This window comes from Seriola dumerili, unplaced genomic scaffold (genome assembly GCF_002260705.1).
Source record: "Seriola dumerili isolate Sdu_G_001 unplaced genomic scaffold, Sdu_1.0 BDQW01000088.1, whole genome shotgun sequence".
Classification (NCBI taxonomy): domain Eukaryota; kingdom Metazoa; phylum Chordata; class Actinopteri; order Carangiformes; family Carangidae; genus Seriola; species Seriola dumerili.
In genome coordinates this window covers 9,095,429-9,113,145 of record NW_019174343.1, presented here as the reverse complement: position 1 = coordinate 9,113,145, position 17,717 = coordinate 9,095,429, and the positions used below count along the sequence as shown (strand labels likewise).

The 17,717-nt window shown below is 40.4% G+C and overlaps 1 protein-coding gene across 1 annotated transcript in view; it reads right to left on the bottom strand.

The window, feature by feature from the left end:
- The window catches only part of suclg2 (succinate-CoA ligase GDP-forming beta subunit), an 89,360-nt gene that overhangs the window by 34,058 nt on the left and 37,585 nt on the right, over positions 1 to 17,717 (bottom strand). Inside the window, exons 3-9 of the mRNA XM_022745158.1 lie at positions 17,586 to 17,685; positions 16,429 to 16,519; positions 14,411 to 14,563; positions 13,249 to 13,338; positions 11,823 to 11,919; positions 7,635 to 7,796; positions 6,250 to 6,392 (exon numbers count right to left, since the gene is read on the bottom strand). Of these exons, the coding sequence (XP_022600879.1) occupies positions 6,250 to 6,392; positions 7,635 to 7,796; positions 11,823 to 11,919; positions 13,249 to 13,338; positions 14,411 to 14,563; positions 16,429 to 16,519; positions 17,586 to 17,685 (836 nt within the window). The remainder of the gene's footprint in view (positions 1 to 6,249; positions 6,393 to 7,634; positions 7,797 to 11,822; positions 11,920 to 13,248; positions 13,339 to 14,410; positions 14,564 to 16,428; positions 16,520 to 17,585; positions 17,686 to 17,717) is intronic.

Here is a 17,717-nt window from a genome sequence, read left to right as displayed (position 1 = left end):
TGCGTGCAGATTTGTGAATGACGTGGGTACAACCATACAAGCATGTATTTGCACCTCTTTGTGTTTCTGCTCGGTGACTGACTGAGCTGTGTGATTTCAATCATAGCTGTGAGTCGTAATATCCAAAGGACAAAGCCTTGTAAAACAGGGCACCTTTCCTCTGCAGCCCGAGGACAGGATGATACACTTTTCATAACACATTTTCCTGGCTCAACTGGTTTGGACCAGAGCCACTGGCTTTCTGTGACTCCATACATGTTGAAGCACATTGGACATGGGCTCAGACATCTCCATATGGGGATGAGAAAGACAGCGCCTGGGCTCCTGGAGGATTTAGCTAGCAGGCATGTAACTGAGGGGAGATCCTCACATTGACTTTAACAGGATTTAGCTAGATGAAAGGCTACAGGGAAGAAGAGAGAGATACAAAGAAGCAAAAAGATGCTGAGAAGGAACAAGGAGAAGAAGAGGGAGACGAAAGAACCACAAGAGGAAATGGTGAGATGAGAGACTGGTAGACAGACACACTGGGGAGCCACTATAATGTCCTGGTATGTATCACCACATAGGTGGTGGTGAATAATACTGATAAAGACTCTTTCCCAGAAAACAGAAGACAGGGCTGGAAAGGTAGTAATAGTGGTGTGTTCCCTGTAGAGTGGGAGATAGGACTTAGGAGTGTCACTGTGCCAAGAAGGAAAGTGGTTAAAGGGGGGCCACAGGTGAGTTAAAGCAGAGTCACTGAACTGGAAAGAAGCAAAATAGTATGACGTTTTACTGGAGGGCAATGGGGGCTGAAACACAGGGACACACACACAATAATCCAACACAAACAGAGCGAGAGAGGAGGAGACAGTGTTGGGAGAACTTACAAGGAAAAACTAAAAAATCTTACATACACACACATGCGCGCACACACACACACACACACACACACACACACACACACACACACACACACACACACACACACACACACACACAAACAAGCACACACTCACAGGTTAGCCTCACAGTTCCAATCACACACACACGCCAGTGGGGGCTGAAAAGCTGTATCATGATCAGCTCTGTGATTATGCAACATTAACACATGCATATGAACATACCTCCATCTTTTCCTGGGAGGTGCGTCACCCAGCTGAACTGATGCTAATGTGCCAATCTGCTGCTGTACAGCTACAGCAGCGTGCAACAAGCCAACAGGAGAAGCAAAAACATTAGGCGCTCTTTAACATTTAATGTATACTTTAGGTATGAACACTAGGCCTGTCACAGTAATCATTTATCGACTTATCGTACAATATATGGGCATGACCTCGATACTTTTTGCTGACCTCCATATTGCCTGTTGTGTTTACAAAAGAACGTCACCAACGTTTTAGCCAACATGATGCCACAATGAACAGCAGGATTTTCACCACCATTATAAGATTTGAACGCAGCTCCTAAGGGTCTTTTCAGAGCCTAAGCTGATTGAACAGAAAAAAAATATGCTGAGACACATTTTGCTGTCATTTGTGGTTGTGCTGCATCTGTCTTCTCATCTGCTCTCTGAGTCAAGAGTTTCTGTTGGCGGTGCCACACACACACACACACCACACACACACACACACACACACACACACACACACACACACACACACACACACACACACACACACACACACACACAGTGAACCAGGTGAAGGGAAAATAACGCCCTACTCAAGGCTAATAGGTGTTTTTCCTGACCTATAATTCCAGCCAGAAAGTTTGGAAGAATCCAAATGGACTTGATTTCAAAGCTGCTCTCCTCACCTCTGGTTCAGGAACATTTTGGGTTTAAGCCGAATGAAAGACGACAGCCAGCGTTTCCCACACATAGGCTCTATTTTGTCGGCCCGCCCTGATAGATAAAAACACCTTATTTCGATCTCTCTTCAAACTAACAGATTTTTGGACACACACCTGTCTGAGTTGTGTGCACTGAAGTTACTGAGCGGGAATAGAGGCTTCTCTGTGCACAGCTGCCTAGCAAGCGTCTACCAATAGTCTGTATGTGAGATGTGTAGGTCACATCTGTAAATTGTAGCTATAGAAAATAACCTGCGTTACACTCTCCTCCCCTGAACTGCATTAGTCTCTGCATGCACATGTGGCACCACCCAACACCATGAGTAAATTGTCATCCGGTGAGAAACACTGAGATCCCATTAACAGAACTTTTTTTTATTATTGTTACTTGTGTTATTTGTTTTATTTACTTAGGATATTTTAATTGTTCATTGTTCACATGTACATGTTGTATGTTAATATATTGCCATTATATCAGTGGCATAAAATGGTCAATAATAAGACAATAACAATGTTTATCAGAATTATTTTTGGGACAATATATTGTCCAATAAAAGTTAGTTATTGTGACAGACCCAATGGACATGGATTAAGAGTTTCACAATATGCTGGTTTTTAATGATTGTCTTATCAGAAAAATCAGAGATTTACTACTGATTGTGAATAAAAACACAAAGATAGCCAGCAGACATAACCCCACTATTCAGCTCCATAGTCACGACCCTGCTATTCTGCTAAATTATAATTACATTCAGTTGATCAAAATGTAAGCCGGTTTTGTGGCTACTCACTGACGACCCAGTGCGGATGTTTACACATGCATTCGTACAGAATAGTGCCTCATGAGTTCATTTACCAGCAAACTGCTGTATGTAAGAACACAAGTTCATTAAAATGTGTGTGGTGATACTATATCTGGCAATATGATATATACAGTAGTATGGTACTATATTATGCATTTGCACTAAAGATGGGAGATGTACTTTTCAAATTAAAAGTTGAAAATTAAGTTTTAATATTATTATAATGTGTTTATTGAGAGATTATCATTTTTTGGCATGATATCTAATAGTTCGATACAGCAGGAGTTTTAATACCGAAATACACCAACAAGGGTGTGTTTTAGAAAAATGTCATCATTTACTCTAGCCTTTAAAAATTACAGAAAACAGCCTTAAGCCCTGAGAACAAAATGGATGTCGAGTTGGTCAAAACATCCATCTGCCACTTTCTTTACGGCACAGGCACAAGGCAATAACGAGGTTATTTGGCTGTTGGTATTTGCTGCCTGGTTGTGCTTGCCTACAGGTGATGTGAGGGAAACCTCAATAAATTCAGCCATTCTGTCAACAGACTGTTCTATATGTGGATATGAAGAAAGTGGAGCTATTTATTTTAGCATGGAAAATAAATATGTCTCCGCTTAAAAAGCCGGGGGCCTAAATTCAAACAAAGCTGAATGGTCTAGTACACCCAGCTGAGCTACATAACATCTCACATATTTAACACACACTAGGCTGCACAATCGCTTTATGATTTACTTTTTTCTCCCAATCATTTCATTTTGACTTTTTTTTTTCTTATGTTCACATACAGTATCCCCGTTTCATCTGTTTTCTCTTCCCCTTTCTTTCAGATAATAATAATGTTTAAGGTAATGAATGCTGCACGGGTAGATAGTGGAGAAGTGAGCAAACAAGAAAGAGCAGGCTTTGTCATCTCAGGCTCCGTCTCTGCTATTTAGTGCCAGCAGTACACTCACATCACTTCCACTCCTCTCAGCACAATGAGCCTGAGACATCAAAGCGGAGACCGAGAGGGAGAGAGCGAGAGAGACGGAGGCAGGGAGACAAAAGCGTAAAAATGACTAAAGGAAGAAAGACTGCAAGAGAAGACAGACACCAAAATACCTGTTTTTGTGGAAATGTGTGGCATCATTAAAGCAGGATATTCCCTGCTGAACTGCCTGCCTGGCCACTGAATGCACTTCTTTCTTTTCTACAGCGAATAAACCATTTTAATCGCCCCAGTCAAAAGTCACAGTTGTCTCTAATAAAAAGCACATATTCATGTTTGCAGCAGAACATTAATGGCCTTCCCTACAGCAGCTATTGAGCCTGTTTTGTGCAGTACCAGTGAAAGTAAGCATCCTCATAATATATGCTGTCAAAACTATTAGCTGAGAGGAGAAGAAATGTTTAAAAAAACAGTAGAACAATAACAATGTGAAATGCGAGTGAATCAGTCCGTGTGGGACTTCAAAATGTGAATAAATAGTCAACAAAGGGTCTTACATTTCGAGGCCATAAGCACTGATTGCCTTGATGTTTAAGACAAATAAGGAGAACAGTGCTCTCACCATAACTTATTGACACATGAAATCAATCATTTTTGCCTTGTCACATTCACCTAGCCCACAGCATGATTTTAATTTCAGTTCCTGCTCATATTTTTGACTTTGGGAGTGGTAATTTGTGTAAAAAAAAAAAAAAAAGAAAAAAAAGAAAAAAAAAAGAAAAAGAAACTAAATGCAAATGAGCAGCGCTCTCTCTGGCTCTTATTGTGAAATGATTAACATTCCCTCCACAGATCAGAGCAGGTTTCTCAGCTCCCCTGGTTGAAATGCTAATGGTGCTTTCAACCCAGTTTAATGTCAATCCTATTCTACTTTTTTCCCTGTTAGGGAGGAGCTCCCTGTCTCTATTTCCATACACAGCAGCAGGAGGGACAGGCAGCAGGCTTACTCCCCCATCTGGATCTGGGGAATCAGCCCAAGACAGAAAGAGAAGGAGGAACAGGAGGAGGGTGGAGGAGGATCCCTCTTGTCCGGGTGGGAGTGTTTTTGGCGGAGGGGGGTGAGTGCAGACTTTAAAATGATGAATTTGCTTCTGCAGAATCCCACCTCGTTTTAAAAGGGTTCAATAATAATAGATGGAGGCCCCATACCAGCAGAGAGTGACAAGTCTTTGTAGTTTTCTCTCTCCATTATTGATCACATTTCTTTTTTATCCACCATATTCATTTTTATTTTCCCCCACAGACCATTGGGTTGAATTCACGTAAGACCAAATAGAATCTACACACAGTGGAAATGTGAGCAAGGCAATGTATCACCTGCTGGGGTGTTAAAGGTTGGTGGGATTTTAACATTCATCTGCAAAGGTGTGCAACAGTGGTCTGTTCACTGCTGTGTGATTAATATGAGGCAGAAAGTGTCGCAACCATTTATACATCCTCACTGCTCACACTGAGCCATATGAAAGATTAGTTTTCTTGTAGTCTAATATGGATGGAATTATATATTTTAGGAGCAGACTGTGTATCACAGTCAATGTATATGTATTCACAACCTCTCCATTATCTGTAGAAGTTCAAATTAAGCAAGCTAGCCCTACTCTAGCAAGATTAGAAAGCAGACATGTCATATGAAGGGAAAGTGTGAGCTGCAAGATGCCGCCTCGTGCCTCAATAACCTGTTGAGGTATACTTGCTGTGGTGGTCAGTATCAACAACCAGTAATGGTAAACTGCGGTTGAATCTGGGAACTCTCAGGTGTGCATGTATATTTTAATATAGATTTTAAAAAAATGAGTCTGAAACATACAGCATTTTTGAAAGCATGTAGTGCCAAGTCAAACCAGCATGTGTAAATAAAGGTTTTAAAAAAGGGAGCAGAAGACTGAATTGCTATCAAACACTGCTCTGTATTCTGTACAACCAAGCCTTGCCAGAGATGCTAACACAGAGGCAACCGGAGATCAGTGCAGGGATGAAGGAGTGACAGCAGCAGGGGAATTAGCAGTGTGATGACTGTCAACACACAATCAGCGCTGCGGTGTCGTTACAGGGCTCACATTGTTTAGTTTGGAGTTATTAGCTTTCTGAACATAGAGCTGAATCACTTGTAAAACACCCCAAGCTGCCACTCACCCAGAGCAGCAAGACTTTCAGAGGCACGCTTTGATTTAAAATTGTTTATTCATTTTGTGTTGCATATGAGCCCGTCTTGTGTTATAATGTGCGCATGCAGATGCACATGTGATAACAAGTCTTTAAAAGAAAAGACGGAGGAGAGATTTATAATACCACTGCTACTGAAAATGATGCTGTATAATCACACTGCCTCCCAGAGTCTGTTTCCCTCAGTGAAACATGGACATATGCCAAGGTCCCTAGTCTAATGAGCGCTGTTGTCTGTGTGACAAAGCACTAACCAGACAGACAGGCCTTTATGAGTGTGATATGACAAGCTACATGACTGCAATATCAAATACTATTCAACAAGTGGGGAACCTGTTTTTTTTCTAATCAGACTTTTTCTTTGAATATGGGCTTTAAAATAAACAACAGTATTATGTATTTGATTGTTATAATCAAATTCGGTATGAAAAAATGCAACTTTGTTTTCCCTACCTTAGGATCAGCGGTGAGCAGCTTAAAGGCCTCATACACCTGCCTCTCTTTGACTCCTCCACCCAGGTCCAGGAAGTTAGCTGGCTTTCCTCCATGCAGGTCAATGATGTCACATGTGGCCATGGCCAAGCCAGCTCCATTCACTGTGAAAATTCACTGTGTTCAATTGATATGCAAAAACATATTCTGAAATATAGAGGATAGCTCAAAAGCCAAATGGGCCCTTTTCAGAGTGAGACTTATGGTGTCAAGCATGTTGAGTGAGTGTTAATGGTGCTACAGCCTCACAATAACCTAATTCACAATGTATTACATGTATTTTGAAGTACAATGAAGATAAATCTGACCATTAAGTCCGGAAATTGAAACAAAAGTCCCTGAGTATAAAATGTGACGCCAACAGCCGTGAGTTAATTAACATAACATCACCAGCCAGTGAAGGAAAGATGACATGTACTGTAAGAACACCCATAAAGGAAATCTAGCAGCAATTCATCAACCAAAGAAGAGCAAATAGCTGAAAGAAAATGTCACACTTAAAAAGTGAAGCGGTTGGAAATTTTCTAATCAGGAACATTCAATGCGTCAAGTCGGGCAACACAGAGAAAATTTGATTATGACTCGACTCTTGACTTCAGAGAAAAGAGTGTTGATTAAAAGAGGTTCTGCTGCACTTTTTTGCAGCCCGTGTCATCATTTAGCCAACTGCCAGTACGGCTACCCTGCTGAGTTGTGCATGAGCCAAGTGCACAAAAATGTCTTACCTCATTTGGTTTAGCCAAGCTGAACTTGTGTCCTGGCAAGCTCCCCGACCGAGGTCTCAATAAAAGGGAAATTCGCTTTAACAGCTGTCACTTTGGTGGCTTACAGAGCTCTCAAGGAAGCTGCAGGGCCTTAAAAGCTGTTGTTACTTTAAGAGAGGCTGGGAGCTGGGGATGCAGAATGGGGTGTGTGTGTGTGTGTGTGTGTGTGGGGAGGGGGGGGGGTAGTGCTAACAGACATCTAATGTGTTTATGAGGCTACGGGGTAAGAAGTGAGAGCACCTGTTAGTGCTGCTGTACACTGTAAAAGCTTTGATTTATGACAAGAGAGGGGGCCTTTAATGAGAATGCTAACAATCTGGCTCACTGGAGACTTTCTGGGCGGATTATAGCTAATTAGAACGCATTGGTTATGGCAGCATTCCTTCTGGAGTCCTCAGAAAGCTGCTTGTAATGTTGACTGGAGGAGAGCCCAGGCTGCCTTTACTTTGACTAAGTTTTAACTGTGTCCGAGCTTTTCACTTACGTGACTTAAGAGACACATTAAAGTCTTATGCCAGGAGGGGTTCACTTATTGATGTATGTGTGTGCGTCTGTGTGCAGGAATGAGGGTTGTTCCCATACCAAAACATGCAATGTTGCCATCCAGTCCAATATATTTGAGGTCCCACTTGGCTGCCTCCATCTCTGTGGGGTCGCTCTCAGTCATGTCGTCCATGGCGAACACGGCCTTCTGACGGAACTCAGCATTGTCATCAAAGTTGATCTTGGCATCAAAGCAAACCACTGGGGCAATGGCATGAAGGAATGGAAAGATGACAAAGACAGAGTTAGGAATAAAGACAGCAAAATAGGAAGCACAAAAGTGAGACAGAAGAAGATGGCAGGCGGGGGAAAAGGGAAGAAGAAGAAGAGGATTTCAGACATAAAAAAGCCCACTAATTATCATTTCTAAAACCTGAAATTAATGAACTGAGGGGTGTCCCCTCGGCCTACTGGTCTTAATTACTTCAGAGGATGGCTCACTAAGGCATGTGTTTTTGACACTGCCTCTAAGGGATAGACCATTATAGTAAGTGCACATTTCCTTTACACTTCAAAGAGAGTGTATTTCAAAGAGAACATACTTGTGAAGCTACCTGGAAAAATATCAGGCAAAAATTTTTATAAATTAGTTTAACCCTTGTGTATCCTTTTAAAAATAATTACACTGAGGTCCTTGAGGACAAAAATGTCCACCACAAAAAAAGAATTGACATAAGAATATTATATATTAACGTTAATCTCCATTTTCACTGAATACATTTTTTAACCAACATCAGTCCTGATCTACCAAATATTTATGCATTTACATTTAAATCAGTTTGTTTACATAATGCCACTGTTGATTTTTATGAATTATTTTACATATAGTGAATGGTAAGGGGATCTTCAAAGCTGAACATCCGACATACAATATAATATATTACATTCTATTAAGTTTGAAGGCACTTGCATGCAGGTGAACATACATGCATGTGGGTGGATGGGTGAAAGAGAGAGGGATAGAGACAGGGGGTTGGGAATTGTGACCTGCAGTAAAAATGACAGTTTTTGGACCCTTGGCAAAATGTGTGCCATATGTAATCACACAGCCAAAATGATCGAAAAAATTAAAAATGAAAAGGACAAAAATGTCCTTAAGGATGCACACGGGTTAAGAGCTTTGTGTTTACACAACAGCACTTAAATAGAAAATCTAAATAAAGCAGTAAAGGCAAAATTGGGAGTAATTATAACCATCTATACTCTTATATACAAAATTATTTAGCTGTTCACTATTTGGTTTACACATGGCACGTTTTAACCAGTCTGTAAAACCTTCTACCATTAAAAATATGACCATTATGGTTTAAAGAGAAACTATGGTAATGGCAGCCTTGGTAACTTAGATCACAAAGTTTCCTAATGATTGGCACATTGCAGGTTAACAGACAGCCAGATAAACCACGTTACCTTTTCTCAGTCTATAGAGAGATAGTGAAAAAAAGTAACAAAATATTGAAGCATGGGGACTGACTTCAGGATTGACATACAGACAAAGACATTTATAGACACACAGTACATGCAGCAGGCAGACTCTCCTGGGACTGGGAAGTAGACATACTATGTCCTCCAGGTACAGTAGCTCTCCCACTACACAGTTCCTTGTTTTTGTTTTGATACATCTATTATTGTAGTCCATCTACAAAATATTATGGGTTATTGTTATTTCCAAATGAGACAAAAAAAATACAAATTCTTCACCCTAGAGAAATTTTCCTTTCCGATACATGTCTGTTGAATGCCTGGATAATAGCTGCACTCCCTTGTGACGTGAACAAATCAAACCAAAGACTGAGTTGATTTTAATGCGAAGCTCGTCTACAAAGCCTGCCTCAGTCACAGCCACTGCTTCTCCCTGCTGGTAGAAAAGGAAACTCGTACCTCTTGGTATAAATCCACCGTTTGAAAGGAGTCATTTTAATCATTAATATTCATAGGAAGTCATGAGACAAACTCCTTTTGTCAATCTTTGATGAAGCATACTTTGAACAAGAATCTGTTTTTTTGAGGAGACTAAATAACATCAAAGATGTGATGCATCTTCAGCGTCTTGTAATACCTCTTGATAGGATACATCACAGTCAATCTGTGTATAGTCCCACAGACAAGACATTCACTCTTATTTCTTTGGGAGACAAACAAAGTTCAATGCAAGTTCAGCATGAGCAGCATCACAACTGCTACAATATCCTTCGTGACTAAGTGTTTCTTACTTGAATGAAGAGCACTTGAAATGTTAACCTGCTAACCTCCACTTGTGTCACGTTGTCAACTGGCAACACAGGGATTGAAATTTATCCGTATTTCTGATTTTCTTTATGAATTCAAGCGTTTTCAAAAAGAGGAGAGGAAAACATATACAAAGATTATAGACAGTGGACTGAGGCAGGCTCTGAGCCTATGATTTGTACCTGGAACCATAACTACGGTAATTAGTGATCCAAATCTCTAGGCAAACAATTAGACACAAAAGTCGCCTGGTACCAGCTACAGATCTTGAAGACGATTTAGAAAAGCAGGCAGTGACAATTAGTATGCTGTCTTTGAGGGGTGTCTGCAGATATCAGTCAATTTTATAACTTTTAAAGACCTTTTCAGACCCAAATATAATACAAATCTAATAATATGTTCTGAGCAAATCATGTGGGGAGGTTTCAGTTGACAAGTGGCTAGAGGGGCAATTCTGGGATTCTTTTTAATGCAGTGCAACACAGAGACAGTCGGACGCTTGTTGAAATAGTCCAACTGCCAATTTAGAGCTCCATTCAACATTAGTACCATTTGTTACACAGCCTTTACTGCATAACAATGATGAGATGAATTTGGTCTTCAGTCTCATTGTGACAATTCATATTTGTACAATGCATTATTTATTTTCTACAAGACAATACATTTATTCTCAAGCTAATTACTTGAAGTTAATTTCAATTGAATATGTAACAGGCTGCATTACAATAAAGAATCGAGAATGATCATTCTAAACCTTTTGATTTGTTATAATCCCCCCTTTCATCCATTCAAAGACATTAAACAGAAGGGTTCCTGGTTAGTGTATGTACAGTAATGTATTTTTGGTTTAGCACATTGTTACATTAGGAATAAGGTAGATGTACAAGTAGGCGAGATATAGGACACAGAGAGGTAAGTGATAGTGTGATGATCTAACAATTATTTCTGAATGGGGCTTTACAGGTAAATATTTTTTGTTTTGTTTCATTCTCAGATAAAAAGTTCAAAACTTAAGCTCTTGGTGCTGAAGACTTCAACTATTTATGCAACAAGAAGATAACGGGAATGGTACTCAGAGTGCGCCAGTGCGCATACCCTCGCCAAGGTGAAGTATTGAGAAAAATGTTGGAAAATGCACAACAATGTTAAGGAAAGTGATTAAAAATTCCTTTAACCGGTTCTCCACCAAAATTGGATAGGTTCCTCCCTGGCCTGTGTCCCATTCCTGCACCAAGTGTGCAAATCGAATCAATTTAGTGCTTTTTGCATAATCGTGCTAGCGAATAAACAACATAACCTCCTTGGCGGAGGTAACTATTGAAATACATTTGATACAATGTTGACACTGAAAATAAAACCTCAGTGCAACTGTAACAGTTCACTGACTTATCACACTGGATATACAGTATGTAAAATGTAATTAAAGTCATTTTTAGTACCTGCTAACACCCCCAGTGTGATGCTTATAAGATGTTTTCCAACACATACAAAGAATATCCCTGAGAGGTTACTCATGACGGATGTGCTTGTAGCTGCTGCTGTAATTTGTAGTTCCTCATTACTAGTTGATGATAGACTGTACGCCTTTAGTTAATCATCAATAACTAGGAAACATCAAAAAACATCAACATGCTATAAATATGGAAAGCTCTGCTCCCTGAAGCCACTTGGATTTTGATCCAGACAAAGTCATCCAGACAAGAAGCTGACGTCAATGTGTTGCAATTACACTTCACATTCTTAAATTCATTCAGACCTGAGGAGATAGTGTGCCTGTATCTCACAGTCAGTGATTAGTGGGTGGCTGCATGTTCATCGTGAAATTTTGAATTCTCTATTTAAAGTGTTCAAATATTGCAGAGCTTTAGTGTGGTTTAAGGACAGTTACTGACAGGAAGCACATACACACATAATGCACACAAGACAGAGACCAAGTCAACACACACAGACACAGACACACATACACACAAAACAGGCACTTTCTATGATACAAGGTACCTTGTCCTTCGGGAGTCTCTCCGAGAGGATTGACTTCGACTTGAGTGGCGTCGACTTTCAGGAACAGATCATAGAGCCTCTTAATCTGATCTGCTGCCTGCGTGGTCCACAGAGGACAGTAATTACCTGATGGTTCGGCTCTGAGCAGCCGGCCCCGCCAAGGCCACTCAGCCTCCCACACAGGCTACATAAAACATGGCAAATCACCTTCAACAGTGCTCTGTCTGAGTTTGTTTTTTTCATGAATGTGTATGTCTCTGAGCTGAAAATTCTGTCACTTCACAGTAAGCAAATAAGACATGGATTCAAAGCTAATGTTGTTGCAAAAATATATAAGATTATAACAAACATTTCAGTAGATTTCATATACCTGTAAGTGCTGTAGTTTTTTTTTTTTTTTTTTTTTTTTTTTTTTAAACAGGATTGATATTTACAAACAATAAGGCAGTAAATTATGAATACAGCAACATAGAAATGGCAGAATACTAAAATCATCACGGTCAAAATCCCTATTTTAAAAGGGATCTCAACTGATATGTCTTTTAACTGCATTCCACGTAATAAGGGTATTTTAGAAGAGCTGTAATTATATCTGAATTAAACTGTCCAGCAGCCAACTCACAGCAACCAAGGAAAAATATACTGACAATGCAGACACTTAACCAATGACTTTCTATTTCTCTCCTTGCCTGGTTAAAATCAATGCCCATTCAGTATCCTGCAAAAAAAGAATCAACTACAATGGGATGCAACCGAAGATGAAACATCTTCGACTCTCAGTTTGTTTTAGAAGTAGATTCGTTTGGCTCATTTATGCGTATTCCATGTGTTAAAGATTCTGAGCTAATCTGATTTCTCATGCCATGGAGCCTGTGGAAAAGAAAACAAATTAGTGATCTGATGCCAAGAAACAAATGGATTTGAGATGAACTCTACGTCTAAGCCCACATACCTATTCTGAATCTGAACTCGGGGTGTCACTGTGCCGTTTTCCCTTGGCTTCATATTTTAGCAGATAATGCCGCCTGAACATCGTAAAACTTAAGTTGACAGGAAAAAATATTTGTTTCACTGTCCTGAAAATCATAGGTTGTCCATTGAGATGAGTTTTGTTTCTTGCTGGATGATTCACTCACAAAATCAATGTGCATCATGTTCTATCAAATAATGGTATCATTAGTGATGTCGGCTCCCTCAGCCTGGCACAGTACTATGCGTCACTGCCAGATATGACAATAGACCACCTGGCAAGTGTGTAGTGCAATGACACTTTCACAACTTGCCTTTGGAAAACTAACAATAGTTACCAAAGTTTGGTTTGTTTGTGAACGAGCATGCATCAGTCTTTGTATGTGTGCGTGTGTGTATCGTAGATCTTTCTGCCTCTTCTTTGCATTGTGGCTTTAAAGCCTTCAGCGCCCATTACCTGTCTCTGCAGAGGTCCTTTGAAACCCAAATTAGCTGCCATGCGAAGCGCCTGGTCGTCTCGCACACCTTCAAATATATCTATGACTTCCTATAAGATTTGTAGTGAAGGAGGGAGAGAGGGAGAGAGGGAGAGAGAGAGAGAGAGAGAGAGAGAGGGAGACGCAGAGAAAAAAACGGAGAAACGGAGTGAGAGAGAGAACAGGAGGCTCAAACACTGGGCTATAATTTGACACAAAGCGGATGTTCATATTAAACTGCCGACATCATAATTAAGCAGTGGCAAGCTGCCAGACATGGAGAGAATAGACAGTTGGGACTGAAATGGTAGATTTATGATCATTAGACCCTCGTATCTTCGGCTTTTAGATAGTGAGAAGCTCTTTTTTTTTTCCATAAGATTTCAGATTGAAGAAAACAAGAGAATACAATTGCAACTGTCGTTAGCAGGTATGGACCAAATCTGTATAAAATAGGTCTGGACCATATAGATTTTAACGAGATGAGTGAATGGTGTACTGCACTATCATGTGTGTTACATAGCAACACTATAGCTGTGTATTACATATATAATCTGAAATCTTCAGTGCAATAATGAATGATATAAATCTCAGCTGGATCTTAACTATTCTAACGTCTATAGACTTAGAAGAGAAAGCTGTATAACAATAGTAAATGCAGGCATATTCCATCTGTGATGCTTAAGTGATACGTCTGTTAACAATGACCTGTTGCCAAGCAGCAAAGTGACTACAATGGATTAAGGTCTGTAATGAAACCTAATGAATAGCAATATAAAACACAGAGGGCTTCTTCGTGTGTGTCTGTGTGTATTTGTTCATGTTAAGCTCTAGTGTGTGGCTGTTTGTGTGCATGCAGACAAGGACGATGAATTCATTGACTTAACAGAAAATCTGAACAGAGCACAGCTTCCATCTGTAAGACCCACTGGGAAATCCAGTCCTGGCGTGATGTCAAGTCAGATACAACTTCAATTTTAGAGTGAGATCATTGAGCAAAGATGGCGAAGGGTTTGCACTTTTAAGTTCCATTGCTCCAGACAAGATTGATCGATTTAAACCTCTGCACCGTCTTTTTAAGGCAGATAAAATGTCATTCTCTTATTCAGCTCATTTAATATTGTACCACCACAAATCACATACCTTAAAGATGAGTTCTGGGGTGCTGGCGGCGACCTCCTCGATATCCATACCTCCCTGGGGACTTCCAACCATGACAGGACCATTACAGGAGCGGTCCATTAAGATGGCAAAGTAGGTCTCCCTGGTAATGTCCAGGGCCTCGGCGACCATCACCTGGACATTGCACAGCAGGAGAAAGTGATGCCAATTAGACTCATGATCACTTTAAGACAAACAAAAAATCCCATTTCAGTTTTCTTGATCTCTCCTAGTGTTTAGCAAACCTCTGAAAATCTTGCATTTTCACAACTTACCGACTATTTGATACTGCACTGAACACACAGACACATAAGCGGGGTCAAAATCTATGAAGCATCTCTGTTGTTGTGAATGAGAGAAATGGGGGGGGGGGCATAAGCAGAGGGGAGAAGCAAGCAAGAGGCTCCTTTGGAAAAGAAAGAAAAAAAATTTGCTAGAAAATATCATTTGTTTGGTTGTGAAGACGCTGCAGGTTTTCTAGATGGAGTGTTTGTTTGAACATGCACAGCCCTTATGTTCTGCTTCCACCCTATCGCCCAGCGAATGAGGATGGATAGCCTTTTCTACACTCCATGTTAACAGACAGCACACCTTTCTCGCTGTTCAAATGCTGTCTTCTCCAGTCGCTCAAACGTCCCCTGTCATTTGACTTGTAGCCTGATTCTTCAGTCAAACTAAACATATTCTATTCCCACTGTGACAGTCCCCTTTTTTTCCCCTCAAATCCTGGTTTTGTCTCAGTCTTCTCCCACAGCCATCTCTCAAACCTTTCCTTATCTTCTCTCTGCATCCCTCTACCGGTGTCATGACAGCAAATCCATGTAGCTGCAGATGTGCTGCCCTTTTTTTCTGTGGTGTTCTCTGCTCTGTGGTGCAGTATGGGTAAAGGGTTGTTGCGAGTTCCATTGGCAGGTTGACAGCAAAGCGTCTCAGTACACCAGTGTTTCCCTTCCATTGCCTGGGGGGATTGCCCCCCCCCCATGCCCACAAGAAACCAAAGGAAAAAAAAAAAAATTTTAAAAATAGAAAATTTAAAATATTTTAATTGTTTTTTAACTAATTTATGTGCACTCGCTTAATTTCAGAGATTACAACAACTTCAGAAGCTAACAGGCCTTTACTTGAAGCAGGCTTTTATTAGAGGCAGGTCTTATTTTGATCTGCTTCTCTTTGCCCTGCTAAAGTTACTGAGTTATGGTGTTAATACAATCTAACAAGGCTATTACTGTGACACATTTGCGGCTTAAAATATGCAACATCAGCCGGACAGAATAAAAGGATGACAAAGCAAAGTGGGTCAGAATGAATGAATCAAATATTTTAGATGAGTAATACAGAACAACAAAGTGTTGAAAATACCATGATTATATTGTTGAATCTATTAAATTAAAGCGTAGGAATGTACATTATGCCTAACTGGCATAGGGAAAACACTGCTCAGTGTTCATCAACGGCTGTTCTGTTCAAATGAATGAAAAACAGTGTGACACTCATTTGTTTCCATCTAAACGCAGCAGTAGAAGCAGGAGCAGCAGCCCCTGTTGGGTGTAGCCGGGGTGAACAGAAATGAGGAGAGACAAAGAAAAAGTGCAGGACCCACAAACAAGCCACAGGCTGAGAGGGCTTCATCACCTGGAAATGTCTGTTTTGAGGAGGCACTGCATGCAGCATGCGAGTAGAGAAAATAATATTCCTGCTTGTTAGTGGCACATAGAAACAGTTGTTTACCAAACACTTTAAATTCACAGTGGGCCTTTTATTTATGCAATGAGCCATAACACCAGCCAGCACAAACCCACAGTAAACAACAGTGAACAGCTACTATTTAAACCTAGGGAAAAAAAACAAAAAAAACAAATACCATAGAGCCAGACTGCCTTCACAGTCATTAATTTTACAGAATTATATTACTGGACTCAAAATGCCTTGAAATGAGGTCAGAAAACAACAAGAAAGAGCTAAGTATATCTTTCTACACTTCAGTCTGCATAGCGCCTCACCGTTTTCACTTTCACTCCATCTTTAGGTGTCTGCTTGGTAGTCAGGTTGAAACCCAGCATCTTGTTGGCCAACTCGCCAACCACTGCAGGGCTGAAGGAGAGAGGTTATAGGTCACACAATATCCTACTTTAAACAACAATCTTTTTTCTTATATGTATACAAAACAAGAATCACAGAAAATCATACACTTACAAAATGAAAGATGAGAAAAGCAGGTGAACTGACAGATGAATAAGTATTTCTTTATCTCTCCAGAGCTTTGTTCAGTTGAAGAGAGATATGCCTCAGCACTTTCTGGGCATTAATGTAACATATTCTGACAAAGCACAGCTTTTGGAGACACTTTGGTTCATCTACACATCGCTGTGAATGAACCTCTACTTATTCTCTCTGTTTAAAAGCAGCGCGCATGCCGACTGTGCTTCTGTAAGCCTGCTCTGGTTTTATAAGTGAATACAAATGAAGCCAGGGGTTGTACTCATCATTTGATAGATGAGAGGAAGCTGAACTGTGCGCTCATGTCACTGTCTGGGGACTATGAACTTCAGCATATCTCACTTCGAAAAAGTTTCTGGCCATTCCAAACCCTGAAGTAGGGTGACGATGATACATGTATGGGACAGTTGTCATAAATCACCTTTTTGCCTTTAAGGCGGCAGTAAGTGGTAGGTACCGTTACTAAAACAGGTAGCACTGTTTTAGTACATGGGAACTGAGCAAAAAAAAAAAAAAAAGGTGCTGTGGCTGCTTAGCCTTTTGAAAAATGCAGAAGATTTCGGACTGAGCCCTTATTGGAGGAATGCAGCTATCACATTTTGTAATTCCAAGATAGAACAAAATGAACCTCAGCAGAGGCACAAAACCCAATCAACCTGAGAGGAAAATTCACTATGGGGTGCATAACTCTTCTGCTGACCTTAAAATCCCTTTTTCAACATTTAATTGAGGGTAGTTGTTCCAAAACAAGACACTGGAAGAAAGAAAAACTGTTTATTTGCAGCACAAGTAATCCTGACTGCGTCTTTGTGCCTAGGGAACATCTTCAGAGAGCTCTTTGAGCCTCCTCACTCTAAAAGCCGCTGTCGTAGGAGAAAATAATATGAATGTATCTCCCACAGTAACTCGCAGTGTGAAATGCACATAGGGGGATACTTACTCCTTTGTTAAGTGCACTCCACCTTTAAGGCCACTGTCGAACACCCCCTTGCCTCTGCCACCGGCCAGAATCTGAGCTTTCAGCACTATCTCCTTGGCATCTGAAAGACAGGGAGAGACAGATTGAAGGAAA